Raw genomic sequence first — 19,935 nt, forward strand, 5'->3', positions numbered from 1 at the left:
GCAATGATAACTCTCCCTCCCTTTGCCGGTGAGGCCCTGCAGTCAGACAGAACCACTCCATGCAGTGTGCTGCTGGCAAGTACCACCGGGATCTTTTGGAAATATATACCTCTGCTTCTTAGATCTTGGAAGCATGTAAAAGAAAACTGAAACCCAAACCCAACCAAACCTTAGTGGCTGAGGCCTAACACACATGTCCACTGCTGTGCACTGACTTGGTTCAGGAGGCTTGGGAGCAGAGAAACCGTTTACATTTAAGCTGGGTGGTGAGGAAGTGGCAGAGCAGACTAGGTCTTCTTTCTGCACCCCAGTCAGTGCCATCGACACGACTTTTCTACAGTCAAGGGTGATGTGAAGAACTGGGACTACATAACCCAGCTGGTTCAGAACAGATGAGCAGGGCACTCCAGGCTGCTCACAGCCCATGTAAGGAGGAATCAGTGTCATGGTTTCTAGCGAGCTGGAACGACACTGTCTATAAACAGGGATTCTGGTAGCAGCTTAGGGGAGCTGAATGTAGCCCACTATGTAATTCCGTCCTTGTACCCTGGCTGCTCTACTCTGCTGTTGACTGATATTCTCCTAGAGTACTCTGTCAAAGCAATGCTTCATTGGAGTATGAACTTTCACACGAATTCGGGACATGGAATATGTAATGTTGTCTTTGCTTTCATTTTGATTAAAAAGGCTTTTGTTTTGTTTTGTTTTTAGATTTGGTCCTGAGAAGAACGTACTGAATAATGTTAGTCTTGATGGCAATGGAGGATAAAGACAGGGGAACCAAGTCAGCAGTCCCTTTAGTGTCACCACTTGCTGTCCTTAGGAGAGAGGAGGTGGGGAGTCCTAGTTACACCGTATGTGCTTATGCTGCTGGGACAACTTCCTCTCTCAGACTGAAAGGACAAGGCGTGGGATAAGAAGTCCACCATGACTTAGCAGCAGAGGGCTCTCCTAATGTTCTGGGTTTGGATCCCTGAAGAAGACTGAACTGGGCCTTAAGGAGCAACAGACTCTTCATAGAGGCTGGGTAAGGAAAAGTCTGTAGAACTCAAGGATGAAAAGAAGTCATCGGAAGTCATTCAGCAGCTAAGCACAGTAAGAGGTATGGCACCTCCTCTAGGTTCTCAGTAAGAAGAAGTCTGTTCTCTTCTATGCAGTCATGCAAACAAAGCACTGTTAGAGAGGTGAGAGTCCGTCCCCTAATTACTTCAGTGACTCCTCAGACACCATTGAACCACATTTACACTACTGCCTTTTCTTCTTACCCATCCCTATTGTTGTGGCTGCCAAAGGCCTGGAGGGTAATTCTCTTCTCCCTTTGGGTTATGGTTTATGCATACTGCTCAGTATGTGCAAGATACTCCTGAGTATGTAAGTCAACTTGGAACCAATGGAGTGAATCTTTCAGCTCCACAGCAGGTATTGGGAATGCAGGCTATCAAGCTGTGGACTCAATTTCTCTAAAGGAGGGAATTCCAGAAGGACAGTGACTTGCCCTCTACCCCAAAGTGTGTGGTTTCATGTATGCACAGCAGCCTGTGGAACTCTGGGTAGCCCAGCTGCCTGACATGGATATTCTGAGGCCTAAGCGCCACTCTAATGAATACCTCCGAATCTACCTGTCATAGCTTGTCCACACACTGTCACCTAAGCCCTGTACAAAAGGGTCCGACTTAGGCTGCAGCTTGGAATTCTCCCCATTTTGTCATTTTCCACCTCTTAAATCAGAAACACAGTGAACTTCAAATCTTTAGAACAAAATGTGGGAAGCCTGCAGCTCCACCAGGCAACATTCCAGCCCTGTCCTTCATCCTTCTGGGTAGGATGTTGTCATGGCTGGTTGTGTTCTTAGACTACATGCTCTAACTTAGACCTACTTTCTAGAAGCTCTGCTTGCTTCTACTGCTGCTATGCACGTATAAGACAACTCTTAGCCTTCCATGCTTGGGGGCAGTTACTGGGAGACATTGAAATAGATGGAGCAGAGATGCCAAGGTGGAGGAACTGGTCAGGCACCTGTGCAGGACCTTTGGGACAGCTTGGTTGTCCCAGCCTAAAGCTTCCCTCTTCTATGACATAAATCTTTTCTTGAATAAAGAATAAGAGGGGTGAAAAAGTTCTTTCAAACACAGATACATTGAGAAGATTTATACTACCTTGGAAAATACATTATATATTTTGGAATTATGCTATCTTGGAAAATATATTTTAAAATCTTGGAGGCTATGGGTTGGCTAAGTTCAGGGAGTATCAGGTAAGGACCACACGGAGCATCTGGAGAACCGTCAGAGGAGGACTTCAACTGTGGAGAGCAACTCTTACAAACTAGCTAATGTTATTCTACATTAGATAATCATGGTATCAAACTTAACACTTATCAATTCAGCTGTCAACATCTGATTATCTCTAAAAGCCTCGGACAATAGAAGCAGAGGTTTGAGAAAGTTTAGTTGAATAAAATATTTCCATTTAAAAAAAATAAAGCTTTTCTTTGAGAACACTGAATGGATCAATTATTTCCCCTGACCCTTTAAATTCTCACTCATGCTGTCTAGACAAAAAAGCTGGATACAGTGAAAGGGGTGACAAACTTATGTAAGAGAGGTCTAGATAATTGGCCTGACAATAGAGTTGATGTGTCACCTGACTATTAAGTTGTTACATTTAATTACTCTTCAGAGGCCTTCACTTACAGACCTAAGTTAGTTAAAATGGCAGACACACCCAAGACTATAGACAAGCATTCTTGTGCGCACTGTGGAGATGGCACTAAGCAGAACTAGGAGTGACCACAAGCAGGTGACATTTATTTGCAAGCCACTCTTTTTAGGTGATATAGATCACATACAAGAGAGAAAAAGGAAGGAATGTATTAGAACACATTGAGCCTGCTAAGCTATAAGCTAATAAATGAGGATCTGGGGAAAGTAACTGAAATTATGGGAGATAAATATGAATACAGTTAGTTTCACTTCCATATTTGACTATGTCGGTAAGATCACAAATGTGCTCTGGTACACAGTGACATTCTCTTCATAAACTGCTAGAAGACAGATCAAAACAATGACTCCACAATGCAAATAAAGAGCAGTGTAAGCTAGGGTAATGTACTCAAGTCCTCTCTTCTTTTAGCCACATAAAGGAACTTAAAAATGACTCTCCGCCAAGTGTTTATGACTTGTTACAGTAAAAGAATCATAGTTTTAAGGACAATATGTTAAGCCATGCGGAAGAATCACATAATTTGAACCAAGAAAAGGAAGGGAGCATTTCACTTATATTTAGAAAAAAATCATCAGATAAAGGCTCTTGGGTGGATATATGTGCTCAGAGTATTTTTATCTTAATTTAGATATTAATATACAAAAATATAAAAAAATTCCTATGTTTATATATTAATCAAACTATCTAGATGCAAGCCCTGAATGACACATGCTCTTTTTGGTCTTTCTGATCTGGCTTTACCTTTAGCTGGCTGTGCTTTTTAGCGTCACTCATTAATATACAAGGGAAAAGTAAATTTTTCAAACAGTTTAACCTAGCAACTCATCTGTGAACCCTTTTAGCGAGGGGCTGGCCTTATAGCAGGGATGTGGTCCAAGTCTAGGCTAAGATGTGTCATCTACCTATTTTCTCTCTGGCTGCTTTGTTCATGGAAAATATCTGGTTCTGTTCAGAAAACCAGACTCTTCTCATGATCATATCATATACTAGCCACAGTATCGTAGCTAATCATTCCTGGGACACAGCTGGGGAGGAAACAATATGTAAGCTGACAAGAACTGAAAGAGTATCTCGTGATTACCTGGAGAGAATTATCTGTAACAGGTGACATCATCTCTTTTGAGGATACTTCACCCTGAGGGGGTTCCCCTTAATATTTAATCTGAGACAAGTAGAAAATGCTCCCTCCTAGTTGATGCTGAGGTTGGCAAGGAGGCTAGCAGTAGTAGCACTTAACAATCAAGAAGGAATAGATTTCCATTTGTGCATAATTTTTAATTAAACATGGTTCACACTGACTGGTAGGTAGGGATACGTGAAATTAAGAACATTCTTTCTTGTCACGAACTATGCATATTTCTATTAACCAAATTACAAAAACTGAAAAGCAGCAACTCAATTTGAAACTATTGTCCTTGCCAGAGCAAACTTTGTGTAACATGTGACCCCACACAAGGACTAGCTGTGGTTTCTCATCATTCCACACAGTTCCCCTTGGGTCCTCACAATAAGAATGGGAAAAGGCCGGCAACACAAAACAAAGCAGGCATGGAGGGACAGGACACGGACATGTGGACACACAGCAGTCAGAGCACGTGCTGAGGGGGACAACCATTCCCACTGGCCTGTGACTCTGCAGACCAAGGACAGGCAGGCGATCAAATCAAAGTCCTTGTTTGAGGGGAACTAGGTCCTGGGGCAAGAGAAGCAGCATGAGGGATGGATGCACACACATCCGAAACTCGGGTGAAGGGCAGTAGGCTGGCACTGCTGTAGGACAGGGTCAAAAAGAGGAGCTGCACCAGAAACAGGACCGGGCCTCCAGGCTCCTAGGTGGCTGCTGGAAATGTAAAAGCTGGAGGCAGTTTTAACTGGAATAAAACATTCTGCTGTCACAGGTTACCAGGCCGTGTACTATACGCTAATATCACAAAAGCTATCATATGTGGCAGGAAACATTTTTTTTTCTTCAGGATCAGATAAAATTATGTTTGTTTGTTTGTTTGTTTGTTTGTTTTCGGCCTCCCTCGAGCATCTAAATGAAACGATTTAATAAACCTGAAGATTGTCTACTTATGAAAATATGGTTTCTTACTAGGATTGCACGAGTTAACCTTCACGTGGACACACTTTAGACATTTAAAGGCTTTCCTTACATTTCCTGCCTGTGTGGGAGGGGAGTGGGACATGCTTGTGGAGGCCAGAGGACAGCTTGTACAAGCTTGTGGTCTCTTCCTACTAGGTGGGGCTCCAGGGGTTGGACCCTTACCTGAACCATACCATCTTGCTGATACAATCTTTTTTTTTTTCTCTTCAAGCTATTATCTTTTGAACTTTTAAATTACAGTTTTTGCTTTAAAATAATTATGGTCTGATCATTCAGTAAAACAGTTTTCTACTTACTAACTCATGGCTTAAAGTGAGGCAAATGGCCAGGATCCCCAGATTAAAAATTGAAGCAATGTTACATTGCTGGGGCTGCCTGGCAGACAATTAGGTCCACAATGCAGAAACTCCGTTGGCTGTTATGGATCTCCTGGGCAGCCAGGGGGACCAAATGGATAGGCAAGCTAGCTGTCCTTGTGGCCGAGGCTCAGTCTCCCTAGTGCAAATACTCACACCAAATGTGATCTTTAAGTGTGGCTCATCCTCAGGCCTGGGCACTATTCCCACATGCATCTGAGCAACAGAACAGTTAGCTGTGTGGGCAGAGGTCAGCCACCTTTCTAAATGAGCCAGCTTGCTTCAGGATTAAGTGTCATTTGGTGAGCTCTCTGTGGAAGGCCTGTGCTGCTTGCTAAGGGCACCCTCTTCAGTCTGTCCTGCGGATGCTCTAGGTTCTCGATGACAAAGATTCCCCTTCTTGCACTACCTCCTTGTCAATCAGTTTCATTTCTGGTTTTTCAGGGACTAGGTTCTTGTCTGAAAACTTTGGCTTTTTCAAACTAGAGGGCACCTCAATATTATCTGACTCAGAGTTTTCAATTTTCCAGTGGGGACTGTAGGCCAGAGATGGAGCTGTGATTTGTCTGAGCTCTTAGAGCTGATTGGCAGTAAAGCTGGACTTATGGTTCCCAACTTCCACTCCATTACCTCTTCTCTCTTCTCTCTTCTCTCTTCTTCTTCTTCTTCTTCTTCTTCTTCTTCTTCTTCTTCTTCTTCTTCTTCTTCTTCTTCTTCTTCTTCTTCTTCTTCTTCTTCTTCTTCTTCTTCTTCTTCTTTCTCTCTCTCTCTCTCTCTCTCTCTCTCTCTCTCTCTCTCTCTCTCTCTCTCTCTTTTGGTTTTTCGAGACAGGGTTTCTCTGTGTAGCCCTGGCTGTCTTGGAACTCACTTTGTAGACCAGGCTGGCCTCGAACTCAGAAATCCGCCTGCCTCTGCCTCCTGAGTGCTGGGATTAAAGGTGTGCACCACCATGCCCGGCTCCATTACCTTTTCTATTATAACACTCTGCCTTGAAGGAGGGCTGAACCAAACTTCTTGGAACCTGAGACTACCTGTCAAACCACGGCACTCTAAGGATTTGATCTCATACTCCACAGTGGAAAGAAGCTGGGGGTGGGGTGGGGTGTGGCTGGTTTAGAGATAAAGGCAAAGGGAAAGCTTCTGCCTATTGAACCATGTGCTCCTCCATCCCAAGTTTTAGTTCTCCCCATTTTATATCCTTTTTTGGTCAATTCTGGCTGACCATTTTCTGGAGAATTTAGGGGAAGGCTGTCCACCAGAGCAGCAAATACTCACTGTTTATGGTACCTGCTAGTGCATTAATATTATTCAATCCGACAGTGGCTCCAGCCAATCCTTGTAGAGTCCCAAGAGAGGTCAAGGAATTCATGGCCGCACCAGCGGTGGAATTGGGGGTTGAAGCAGCCACTGAAAAGAGAGAAAGGAGAGAGAAAACAAAGTGAGAAACAACTGAAATGGAAAGAAATCTGTTATCACTAACAGGCTAACTGCGGTGTCGCTGACCTTCAAGTTTTTCTGTTAAAGACCAAAGGGACTGACTTGTAGGCCATTTGGCACATGGACTTGGTAACTGAAGCAATCACATGGTAGGTAGGCTGGGCTCCTAGCTCAGTGGCTCTGCCTCACTGCACAAGGCCTTAGTTTCAGTTTCCACCCTTGCAATAGCCCGCCTCTATCTGTTTCACCAGCACACTGAGTATGCTTCATTTGGTTTCCTGAGGAAAATTTTGAATGACAACACTGGAAGTTTAGATTATCCTCTGTTAGTCCCACTGTAGGAGAATGTTGAACTATTTTGCTCACCAAACTTTCTTTAGCTGTACGTAAAGTCGTTTTAGACGTATAGCCACTGTATATTACATTACAGTTTACATTTCTAGAAGCATCAGTATAGCCATTTCAGTAACCATTTGCTATTCTAACTTTTTAGATGCCTTAAGTTTCTATAAACGTATTAGTGTAACTGCATTCTGTTAATGCTCTAATAGTTCTAATACCAGAGGCCTTGGGTTGATCTAGATATACTACCCAACTCTGACTCTGCTAGTTTAAAAAAAGATTTTTACTGCTTATTTATTATATGTTATCGTTAGTGTATTAGCATATGCATGTTCGTACCTGTAGAGACCAGAAGAGGGAGTTGGATCCCTTGGAGCTGAAGTTATAGGCACTTGTGGGCCACCTAACATGGGTAATGACTTTCAACTGCTGAGTCGTCTTGCCAGCCCTCTGATTCCTACTCTTGGTCCTTGGTTTAACTGTATTTAATGATTTCTAAATGTGAGCTTTAATATTATTGAAAAATTATTTCTGGACATCTTTGAGGTCTGGATTGAAGATAGGTCTTTTCAGGGATGATGTCCGTTTGATCACACAAAGTTCTAGGGAACAGGCCTTTTCAAATGGACTGAGGACTTTGATCACCCATAAGGCTCATGGGAGGCCTGTTCACTGCTATAAATTCTCAGAGGGAAATACCTAAAGCACTTCTCAGCACTAAGTTTTGAGATTGGAATTTTTATTTGTAAGTTCCTAACTTCATCTCATTCTAACAATTAAGCCTTTTGGGGTTCCACAGGCATTCTGTTAGATGCCTTGATAGGCGATAAGCTTCCTCACATTCTTTATGCACCAGGAGTCTTACAAAGTTTTGCTTGAGTTTTTCTACTTCACCAAATACTTCTAAAGTATTGGAAGTTACTTGGTTGTGCTGCTTCCTGAGTTTGTCCTATTGCTTAAGCAGTCACCTCTCAGCTTCCTTTACTAATTCACTACTCGCTGATGTGATGAAAGTACAAACAACATCTTACTGGGCATGCTAGTTTTCTCCCTTGCAGTGCGAGTTCTCTTTGATAATCCAGCTCATCTAAATTACACATATCTGGCATGTTTCCCACAGACTTTATCCGATGTTAGTCTACACATAACTGCCTGGACAAGACTGTGTCAGTGAATCAGGTGGGAAAACTATTCATGATGGATGTTTGAATTCTAAATCAGAAATAAATACTAGGAAACCAAAGCAAACCAATGGTAGCTGTGAGTTTAAGTGACATGACTGAAGAACTGCAGGGACAAGTAAGACCATCTGTGCATCCTCTCTCAGTATCAGATTATTATAAGAGCTATGGTTGCCATCTCTAGACACTGTCCTAACAAAACAAGAAATCCACTTCCCCCTTACTAGAAAAGTGTAAAGGTCTCTGTAAGAATTGAGGTAATCTGTGGTATTTAGGCCACAGTCTACACTAGGTTCCCTTCTCCAGGATCACCTGTCCCAGTATCACCGTTCTGAAGAGGAGTTTAACAGCAGTCCAACTGAGAGTGAGACAGCAGGGCTCCCCTCCTCACAGTTCCAAATCCAGGACTATGGCTCTTCCAGGAAGAAAAGACTCCACCATTTCTAATTAGCCCTAATCTCTTCCCCTCTGTTCTGTACTGCACAAGTTATACAGTAAGCTACGAGGAATGTAGGACTTGCCCCTAAACAGCTTGCTAGGGGAATACTGGCCTCACTTTTACCTTCACATCATCACTTATAGGCTAGAAGTCTGTGCTAGGAAAGGCAAGTCAAGAGGCATATAATCTATGACCAATGCACAGAAGCTCTTCTGAAGATGAGAGGTGTCAAAGAAAAGCAAACCATGGTTCCTAAACCAGCTCTGAAGCAATAACACAGAGTTTCCATCTAGAGTACAAAACAGGCTGGAAGAACCAAAGATGGGAAAATTCAAGCCAAAAGTGCTACTGGGGACAAAATTTTTTTTTTTGGTAAGCAATTTTGAGTGGGCTGATGGTTCTGATGAAATAGAGAAAGAGCTAAGGCATGTTTTCCTACAAGGGCTGGCTTTAATCTTAACAGATTTTGGGGGTTAAAAGAAAAAAAAAAAACCAACCAACCAACCAACCCTCCAAACAAGAACAAAACAAAATCCCCCAATTTGGAATTGTGTTAATGCTAACAACACTGCGAGAGGTGACAAGAGAGATATATCAGGTAGGAACCTAACATATCAGGCAATGAGCTAATGAGGGGAGTCAAGACACAACCTGCCACTCAGCTCATGGCTATGTCTTTGAGGAAATGATGTGAAGGGCACCATGGCAAAGCAACAGACCTTACTGCTTTAACTCTGCTAAGCTGTAAGCAAATAAACAACCAGGAAGTCAGTCTGGGAGTGAATGAGGAAGATTAGGAACTAGATTTGCTCTATTATCTATTTAAAGTGCCCAGTTGTTAAGAAGACATCATAATATACGGTAAGAAATGAGCTAGAATCCATACATAGCAGAAGAACAGACAACAGAGGTTCAGATATTAAGACTTAGCAAGTGAAGAAATCAAAGAAGATATTAAAAAGATACTCAACTAAAGGAAATCCTAAAGTTATTCAATAATGTTTAATCATCAAAAAATACCAATGAGGCAAAGAATATAAACAAAGGGAAATTCTACAGCTGAAAAGGAGCTTCAATAACTTATTTCACCACAGGGCTCAAGAACAGATATGAACCAATATAAGAATGAGTGAACTTGAAGTTATCAAAAAATATATACATTCTAAAGGACAGGGAGAAAAATAAAAAGTGAACACAGACTCAGAGCATATGGTATACTGTTGAGCACATTAACATATACATAAAGCACAAGGCAAGAGGTGATAGAAGAGACTAGAAAAATGTCCCAAAGCATGATGGCTAATAACTTCCCAAGTTTGGTGACAGACACTGACACACTCAAAAAATGTAATAATTGTAACTATGGTAAACCGATATGTCACAAAGGATCCATATCCAGATAAACACGTGCAAATCCTGAATGTCAAAGACAGGAAATCCCGAAAGCACCAAAGAAAAAGACCATTATACCAGAGGATTCAAGGAAGAGTCAGCTGAATTGTCAGCAGAATCAATGCATTTATAACAGGATATACTCAATGTTAGAAAAAAGCAAAGCCAAAACAAACTGCCAACTAAAATTATATCCAGCAAAATTATCTTCCAAAAATGGAGAAAAGAATTCCCAAATTAGAACAAACAACCAAACAAAACCAAACTATTGCTCAATAGGCACCAGCTCTGTCTCCTAAGGACTAATCAAATCCTTTAGGTTTACAACAAGAGATCTTAGATATCAATAGGAGAGGAAGTAATTACTTACTAATTAAGTCTATTAGATTTTTCCTCTTAACTAAGATAATTTGGCTAAAATGCTCATAACTGTATGATTAGGTATGTGGTATAAGAAATGTAATATATTTGACAACAGTCAAACAAGTGAGAACGATGGAGGAAAATTCTATGGAAGCCCAAGCTCTTAGATCTTGAGAAAGAAGAGAACTAGAAATTGTAAATAAGGAGGTTACAAATACCCTAGAAATATAAAGATTTATCACTTGCTGTCCTCTATTGAGTTTCTCTAAAAGACATAAGATTATGGAAAATAATTATAATATTATGTTGCTAGGTTTTTAACATATTGTTTATATAAATAACATTTAAAAGGCTGAAGGGAATTACATGAGAAACATTTTTTAATCTTACTAAAACTAGGACGATAAATCAGATGTATGATCTGATAATTTATAGTAATCACTAAAGTAATAAAATTTGAAAGCATGAAAAATCATTAACAAAATTAAGATGTTGTATTAGTAAATATTCACTTAATATAAAATAAAGAAGACTAGAGAAATGAATAGGCATGCAAGAAAAAAGAAAAAGGACACACCCAGGTTCGCCTTATGACCAGACTGTATTCAACAAAAATCCCCAGCTGAGATTTAACTATGCTAAGGAAGGAGGCACACTTAATATTCAGAGACATACACAACTTGAAAATACAGATAGACGCTCGCTCCTGGGCTTCCAAAAGAACAAGGATCCAATTCAAAAGTGGAAAATATCCTAAATTGGAAATGTATTTGCTACACCACTCTACTGAATATCCTGACTCAGCAACACAGCTTGGAGGCCTGATGTTTCTTCTTGTGACTGTGTGGATGACTGGCAATGTGGTTCACTGCTGCTCACATGGGAAACGATGAACTCATGTATCAGTACCTCAGGAGAAGATCACAACTCAAATGTTGAAGTATAGTTTCCACTGAACACATACTGCTTTTAGAAGTAGATCCATAAGTTTGTAAAAGACCAGAAAACACATATCCTGTCAACAGCAGCCATAAGAAGCTACACTGGCTACACTCATAAGAGACTAATATAGAACATGAAGAGAAATACATTGGCCTAACCTCTTGCATTGCACAGGAGTTTCATATATTTTGACAAAGCCTGTATTTCATCAGGGCCAAAGCCAAGTACAAGGACTTCTTTCTGATGGATGTAGTCAGTACAGTACCTCCAGTGCTAATGGTACCATGCCAATCACAAGTCTGACTTCACTCAGAGCTTCATTTTTCTTTCTCTTCCTCACACTACTCATAGCAAAGAGATGTGAAGGAAACAACAGGCTGAGACATGAGATAATCCTCACAGAGTCTGGGAAGTAGACAGAAAACAAATTTGCAGAGGGCATGGACAGGAGGAAATTCAGGCCCTTGGTCATCTGACAAACGTGTTGCTAGAAGCTGTCCACTGCCTGCCGATATATAAGTGAATATAAGACAGAAGGAAGTATACTCAACAGCAGCTTACTTCATCTCAAGAGTTTCATTCGGTGTCAAGAGAGAAAATGACACTGGAACTGGTGGATCCTATGACTCCTGGATGATTTGAGGGTTTTTTTTTTTAGGTTTGAGAGGTGAGTTTAGAGGTCCTCCAAGCAAGCCTGTGCTTAGGGAATATGAGTGGTGCTGGGATGGTCCTGGAGCCACCAGACCATTGTGTCATGAATCATGAAGAAGCAGGGTGTAAAGAATAGGTCGGTTTACACCTTGCTTTCTACTTAATTTAAAAGCACTTGGGACTGACTATAGTAAGGTGATTGAATACAGTCCTCACATCATCTTGTACTATTTTTTCTGGAAATCCTAGTAGAAGAAGGCAAAGAACAGGAGCAGAGTAGAATTAAGTATGAAACTATGAGATAGTACCTGCATGAAGTGCCTTAGAGTGAGAGGACTCTATGTATGTATGCTGTATCACTGGCTAATACTTTAGAAATTTGTCCTAACTTTAGTCTTAGTTGCAAAGAGATCTTTCTATTGCATGTGGAATTACCTTTAAAACCCTTTAAACTTTAACAATCTGTTTAAATTCAGATTTGTCACAGGGACGATCTCAGTCATGCACTTAAAAACTAAATGTTTAGCAGATGCACAATATAGAAGATAACCCTCAACGTAACCGAGAAACAAACTAAATGCCATCAGCCCACATTTTCCTGTTTCAGGGTTAGTAGACTGGCCATGGGCTGACTTAGGCAATTGCATTGTCCTCCTGAACTTCTCTTCAGTATCCACTGAAGTCTTTCACTTTCTCACTAAACCTATTTGCAAAATGCAAAAAGAGCACTCCAGGAAATGTGTAGTGTTTAAACGCTGGCTGCTTTTCCAAGAATGTCTATGGATAGGAGGCTGCTTTGTTTCATACGAGAGGCTGCAGAGCAACGTTAAGGAGGCATGCAAGTGGGTCCAGCAATATTGTTTTACTTTGCTTATGTTGTGACAATGACGACTGTCATACATGACATTTGAGGTCTGCCTTACAGGTTACATCCTACCTACCAGCTTGTAGGTTTCAGCAAGCTGGCTAAAAGGAAATAAAATGAAATATAATAGAAAAGTCTTGTCTTTCAGAAGTGGTCAGAAGTCTTTCCTTTAAGGATAAAAAGCATAGATTACAGCGTTGAATGGATTGACTCAGTACATATGAGGGGTACATATGGCAGCTAGAATTCCAGCTGTGAACAGGGTCCACAGAAAGACCACATGACTTTTCATGCAGATATAAAACAGAAATCCTTTTTTAACCAGCAAATGAGGACAGGTAGCATTAGTAATCCTTATTAAGAAAGTTTCATCTGTGGCGAGGGGTTCAGATCAGAGACAGAACACATTTGCCATATGCACGGATCTGAGCTCCAATCTCAGCAATAGAGAGTTTGTTTTCTTTCAAAGGTGATTTGTGCCATAGATAAATGCCTTTTTCCTTTCCCTAGATTTCGAAACATGAAAAGACCATAACTCTTCTCCCAGTATCATTTTCACTTTGCTTTTGGGAAGATGGGTGACTACTTGGAATGGAGAGATGGGCAAGATAGATCCTACACTCATCTACGATGACCAGCGCAAGAGCATTGAACTTCATGAAACAAGATGGCACGGTGCTTTGATAAGGCACCATGTTTGATAAAGAACACCAAGCCATTCTCTTTCTGAACTGGGTAGGCATATAAGCTTTGGTCCTAGACAGACTATTTTTCAAGAAAGATGTAGGCAGAACAAAGCTCTTTCTTGAGAGCTTTAACTGTCCAGGCTTTAATTCCTAGAACCTGTGACTATGCTAGGCTGTGCGTGATGAAGACAAGCTAAAGATGGAGTTAAGAGTTGCTAGCTGGCTGATACTGAAATGAGGACATTTTCCCATAAAAGTGGAAGTGAGAACTGGAAGAGAAAACTCCAGGAATGTGGCAGCATGAGAAGGATCTGGCCCAAAGTCCCTGGCTCTGAAGATGGAGACAGGGCCCAGTGGCCAGAAGCTGGAAAAAGGAGTGCTTGGGAAGGAATGTGACTGGCTGGACTCTGATGTCAGGCTGCATTATTTTTCTGTAGAACTTTAAGATGTTTGTGAAGCACATACACTTGTGGTAATCAGTAACAGAAAAGGAGAACTCACTTTCATTAGGAACAGCACTAATAATGCTGGCATCTAATACCTTTTGAGTGCATACCAGGTGCTAGGCACTGTGAGCCCAGATTTACATGCACCGCGTTAACTGTAGAGGGTTAACACTTTGTTGACATTTAATTTAAAATCCTATTTTGTGTTTTGGATTGACTTTGTGGGTATTGCAGAGATTTACTTATGGAGGCAACAAATTTGCTTGTAGGTCCTAGATCTACCTTTAATGTTTTGACTCTGTTGCTTCCAATCTACGAGACAGTAGGGAATCTCAATTTAACTGAGGCTTAGCATTAGTCCCCAAAGAAGCAGCACTAGAATTTGTTTGTGGGAATGGGCACGAGAATCAGACGGGATGGCAATGGTGTTTGCTATACAGCAAGGGGTGAAACTGCTGGGAAACCTCTGGCCATTCTGTCCTGAAGAAAAATTTACCACCACAGCATCATTCAGCAACATTTGAAGATCCAATGCTTCCCCACCCTTTGGAAGCTAGATAAACAATGACAAACTCCATACTTTTACTGCTAACCGAGTCACACAGAAACACAGCATCCCTCAAACATGTGCACTGTGTAGTTTTGAGAACATCCAGGAAGATGATCAGGTATGGAAGTTAAGGAAGGGGAAAGATTAAAACGTAATATTTAGTTCACAAAGAGAAAACCAAGGGATGAAACAGTCTTAGGTTCTGACATCAATAAGTATTCTTTGTAGTTAGGGAGATTAAAATTAGGATCAGTGGATGGAAATTACAGTGATAGATTTCAGGTTAATATGGAGACATAGCTGAGAATAGATGTCGTCTAAAATGAATGTTGCATCTACTTGTAAAGATATGAATGCAGAGACCTAAATAATCACATATGAAGGGCTTGCTGCAAACCTTGGAGCTAGCTTTGGTAGCCTCAGAGATCCCTTCAGTCAGCTTTAAAAAGCTCTTCATTTTTTATTTGTTCCAAACATGGCTTCCATCTCCAAAATGAGCACTTCAATGAGGCAGAATTCTCACAGTTCAAGGCACAATTTTTGGAAAGCTTCCAATTTTACTTATGACATAAATGAAGATGTGAAATGCTCAGCTCTATTTAGACAGTGAGGATCAAAGGTATCTATGCAGTTTTATGACTCACCCTGCTTGTCATATTTGTAATTTCTGTCTTCTGTCCAAGGGATATTTACTAGCACACGCCTCTCCAATTCCAAATGAACCACCACAAAGGCCAGATTTCTGTGTTGTAAACCCAGAAGCCAGTGAGGCTAGGTGCTATCTGGGCCATCTTGTCAGAGTTGCTCTGGTTGTTTTGGAAACAGATAGCTGTAACCATATGCACTTAGTGATAAAGGTTTTGTTTGTTTGTTTTTAAGAGGTAGTTAGGACTTCCCACATCAGAACCAGGAGATCCTTGGGGCTCATTAAATCCACTAAAAACACAGTGTGAGGGAGGGGCTCTCAGAAATCTGATTTCAGAAAACCATCTTCATACTTCTTTTGTATGAATGATTGGGAAACATTGGTCTCAAGGATGTCCGATGTGGTTCTATTAATTTCCCATAGAACTGGTTTCGTATAAAATTTACTTTGAGTCATATGACAGTGAAGGTTTATGGAGAGAGGTCAGGTTTGGCTTATGACCGGAAAAACAAAAACAGTTGGGAGTGAAATGAGAGTTTAAAAAAACTGTAATAGGTGTGGTTCTATTCTTTGTATTAAAAATCTTACTAGAAGGCAAGTATATTAAAGAATAGAGGCTTATGCCTGTTTTAATTTCCTAGAACCACAGAACAATGACACACAGTAGATCCTAAGTATCTGCTAAATGAATGAATGGAAGGCCGAGGCAGGGGGCTAGGATTTTCTTAACCTGTTTTCTTACAGCAAAGCTGATTTGCAGATCTTAGACAGGTAAAGGCACATCTCTCTTGGGGTTACAGCCTTACTGATGGGCTCCTAATGACTCAGAAGAAGCAGTGGCTCAGTGAAGACTTACCAAACTTTCTTTCTGCTATATGCCAAATAAAGTAAGGTATTTAAAAATAAAACTGAAGAAGCCAGATACTGCCTTCGTGTCACCGGAATAGGGGCAGAGACACTTCCATTCTTCTGACACAACTCTTGGGAGGTCATGAATACATGTCTACTCTCAGCTTGCAAGCAGCCACCCATATGCATAAGCAGGGGATGGGAGGCCCAAATCCAAACCCATGTGGTGACTTCACTTGCCCGGAGACCCATTGGAAACACACCAAGAAGCTTCCTTTCTTATAGTCTACAGAAGGTAGGACAGTAAACAGCATTCCTGCTTGGGGAAGACTGACTGCTAGAATGGTCTGTACTTAATCCTTTAACGAGTCAGATACGCCATGGAAGGCAGAGAAAGTGCATTACGGGTTTGTTCATGTTTCACACTGGCCACCTCTTTACGGAAGAGCTTTTCTTCTTTAAGACATTCTCTTTTCTTGTGTACATGCAGGTCATAGCTAGCACAACTCTACAGAACATTCACAGGGAAAACCCAGATTTTCTCATACTGATCCTCTTCCCTACATTTTTTTCCAGGCAGGAAGAGTTTTCTTTTAAGCTACATAAAACAACAGTAGCAGAAAGAGCAAGAATTGCCTTCAGTGCATTCATTAACCACTCTCCACAAAATAATTAGATCGTGAAAGCAGTGTCTTTGTGGTTTAGGAAACAAAACAATTGTAAATACAGAGAAAATATCTACTAAATATAAGACTGAAGCCTGTGGTTGCTGTCTTGTCTCTGATCAGCTTGGATGCTATATTCCAACAGTGCAGGGAAACAATGTGAGCAGCAGAATAACTATGCAGTGACATAGGTATTGTCATTATTAGCTAATCACAACCCGGGGCATTAATGAAGTAACAGAGTGTCTCTCCTCCTGGGGGCTGAATTATTCTCCAATAACCATACTTCTTATTTTAACTTATTTCTGAAGAGGTTTTTGAGAAGGGGGTAGGGTGTAAGAGTGTGCTAGACAATAGCCTAAAAAGTTTCCAGTCAGTGTCCGCTCAGTACTTGACCATCTGTGGTGGTCTGTGTTTTACCCCATGGACACTGGGGACACCTTTCACTGCCCATTCGGTGGGAAGTATATGTGACTTGATGCTGCACTGAGACAGAGGCTTCTCTAGAAGGTCAGAGAGAGAAAAATTCTGTCTCGGCACTAGATTCTGACTTGAAATTAGTTTTGAAATATTTATTCGAGAGCCAAAATTTTGGGAGAGGGGAAACCAATGTGGATAATCCCATACTTTGACCATACTACGCTGTCTCAATTACTTCACAGCTTTAATTTTCATTTCCAAACGCCTTCTGGAACTCTCACTAGTTTACTTGAAAGAATTCTATCACAGTAACTGTCAATAAGCCAGGTATTATTTTTAGTATGTTTTCCAGTCCCAAGAAGACACACTTAAGAATGAAAACGGCCTCTGAGGGCTTGGGTTTAGAAGAGTCCTTTTATATAATGTTACCTCACACGGGTCTGTTAAGAATGGCGTAGGAAAAAAGATATTGATACCTAAATATTATTTTGTTCGTGATTTATAAAAATAGAAGTACTAAGCCAGCTGTGGTGGGGCATGCCACGTGCCAGCAACTGGGAAGCAGCGACAGGCAGGCAGAGGGCGGGAGGGCAGAGGGCAAGAGGGCAAGAGGGCAAGAGGCAGGGGCAGATGCAGTTGGATCTCTCTAAGTTCAAGGCCAGCTTGGTCTAATAGAGTTCCAAGCCAGCCAGAGATACTTAGTGAGATCCTGTCTTTAACAAAGTATGTTACCCTGCTCAGTTGCCCCCAGACAGACTTGTGCTTTTACAATAGTCATGCCTACAGACTGAAAATGAAGTTGACAGCTACTGACAGGAGTGAGAAGATGGGAATATAGAGGTCCAACAATAGAGGCCTTGTTTTCCAGAAACTCCTGCTCTCAAGTCTCTCACAGTGCAGAAGTAACTGTCTCAGCACCTGTTGCTAACTAAACATTCTCCCCTCTGACAAACGATCCTTTAGCCTCTGGCTCCTTGTCAGGATCATGAAGAAGGTGTCTGGAGAGATGACCATGAGGACTTTTGCGCTTATAAGATATGACCAGACTGTGGCCCCGGGAAACACAGTGTGAGGAAAGAGGGCCCACGCCATCTGCATTACTGATGACCTGCCTAATGTCTGGCCTTCCTCATGGGAGAAAGGGAGAGGTTTCCCAGGTAAGAGGATGACCACTGCTCTGACAGAGACTTCCCTTTGGGTAACAGAGTCTCAAAAGCTCATGTCCTTTGGAAACAGAGACGGGAGCTTATCAGTAAGAGAATGCACATCAGCAACGCTTTGTCTCTTAAGTAGCCAGCACAGACATGGGCGTCTCACTCTGTTTAGCCCAGTGGCACTGTTTTGTCTTTGGCTGGGAGAGCTTAGTCTTCCAGCCTTGCATTTTAAGCACTGTAGAAGCACTAAAGGGAAACAGTGAGAAACTAGCACTAGCATTTCTAGTCACATTCTAGCACTTTTAGGAAGTCTGCAGAAGTGTTTGATTTCCTCAGTTCTCCAGGAACAGTGCTGTATGCAAACATATGTGTATATATATATGCACATATATGTATATAAACTCACGTATACCACAACTCGATATTTCAATGAGGAAAGTGAAACAATTCCATCTCACAAGTGAGAAAATTAAATGATTATCTCCACCGACTCTTTCTTCTCAAGGTGTCAGCATTCTGTATAATGACAAGGGCATACTTTTTTTTTTTTTTTTTTTTTTTTTTACTGTTTTTTAAACGTCTACCCTGATTAGGAATCTTTGTTTCCAGACCTAGATACTAAACATTTCACCTCTATGTGAGATAAGTGCTTTCCTGCTTTGCCTTCTGGTATGTTCCCAATTCTGCTGAGCTTTCCTCATGTCTCAGAGGCTCTTTCTAGTCCATGACCGGCAGGCTCATTTAAGCAAGACGACACACAGTCATAGTCAGACTTACGGGGTTAACTGTTCCAAGTCCAGGTTTACAGTCAATGAGTTATCCCCCTCTCTCCCCATATTCTGCAGTACTAGGAATTGTACAGAAGGCTAAGCAAGTGCTGTATTAGCGAGAAATAGCCTCAGCTCTGTTTTATGACAGGGTCTTACTAAGGGTTGACTAGGCTGGCCTTAAACTTGTGCTCCTTCTGCCTCAGCTTCCCAGGTGGCTGAGATGTTCTGGCCTGGCTATGGATGCATTTTCCCCCAATTCTTATCACTTTGGAAAGCATACACACAGAAAAGGAGATGGATTCCAAGTACAGTCCCTAAAACAGGCTTTGGAAGTAGATCTGAAAATGGGAAAGGCATTTGTAAGATGTTAACCAGGTTGACAAATCAAGGCAGTATCTCCAATACACTTGGCTGGGGTTGAAATACTGACCCAGTGAGCCCAGGTTTTTTCGTTTGTTTCCTGAGGACTTCCAGGGGTAAGTCCTATTTAGCTGGGTTGAAAGTACTGGGCAGAATGGCCAGGCTAACATCTAATCCTTGGAAAGACTTCTTGGTGCCAGTTGGAAAGCTCTAAGTGTACCAGTTCTTTGTGTTAAGGCCCGCCTATATCCTGTGAACTTAGCTGCTTGGGGAGTGGAAAAGGCAAGGGCTGGCAGTGTTATCAGAGAGATTCATCTGTGAGGTCAGCATAGGACTGTGACTGTCACAGCTCTCCACTCTGCCTTCCCACCCAAGTCCCTCCCTCAGTGCCACACTTACATCTTCTTTGTTTCTGGATTCTTCTGTTCAGTCTAGAAAAATATGTATGTTTTGTCCATCTTAAAAACCATTTCCTTAGCAATGATGCAATTCTCGAAAACTTTTAAGACTCTCTCTCTCCTCTCTCTTTCCCCCTCTTTCGCTCACCCTCCCTCCCCCTTTTCTCTCTCTGTATGTGTGTATGAGGGGTG

At 41.5% G+C, this 19,935-nt stretch overlaps 1 protein-coding gene across 53 annotated transcripts in view; it reads right to left on the reverse strand.

Moving 5' to 3' along the window:
* Nucleotides 1–19,935, reverse strand: part of Celf2 (CUGBP, Elav-like family member 2) — an 856,648-nt gene that overhangs the window by 14,503 nt on the left and 822,210 nt on the right. For 33 of the 53 annotated variants that reach the window (NM_001110231.1, NM_001110232.1, NM_001160292.1 and 30 more), the window contains one exon: nucleotides 6,475–6,594. In NM_001110231.1, coding sequence (NP_001103701.1) covers nucleotides 6,475–6,594 — 120 coding nt within the window. Of the gene's footprint in view, nucleotides 1–6,462; nucleotides 6,595–19,935 lie in introns of all 53 variants that reach the window. The other 20 variants (NM_001110229.1, NM_001347094.1, NM_001310447.1 and 17 more) reach the window with 1 other exon arrangement.

This window comes from Mus musculus, chromosome 2 (genome assembly GCF_000001635.26).
Source record: "Mus musculus strain C57BL/6J chromosome 2, GRCm38.p6 C57BL/6J".
Classification (NCBI taxonomy): Eukaryota; Metazoa; Chordata; class Mammalia; order Rodentia; family Muridae; genus Mus; species Mus musculus.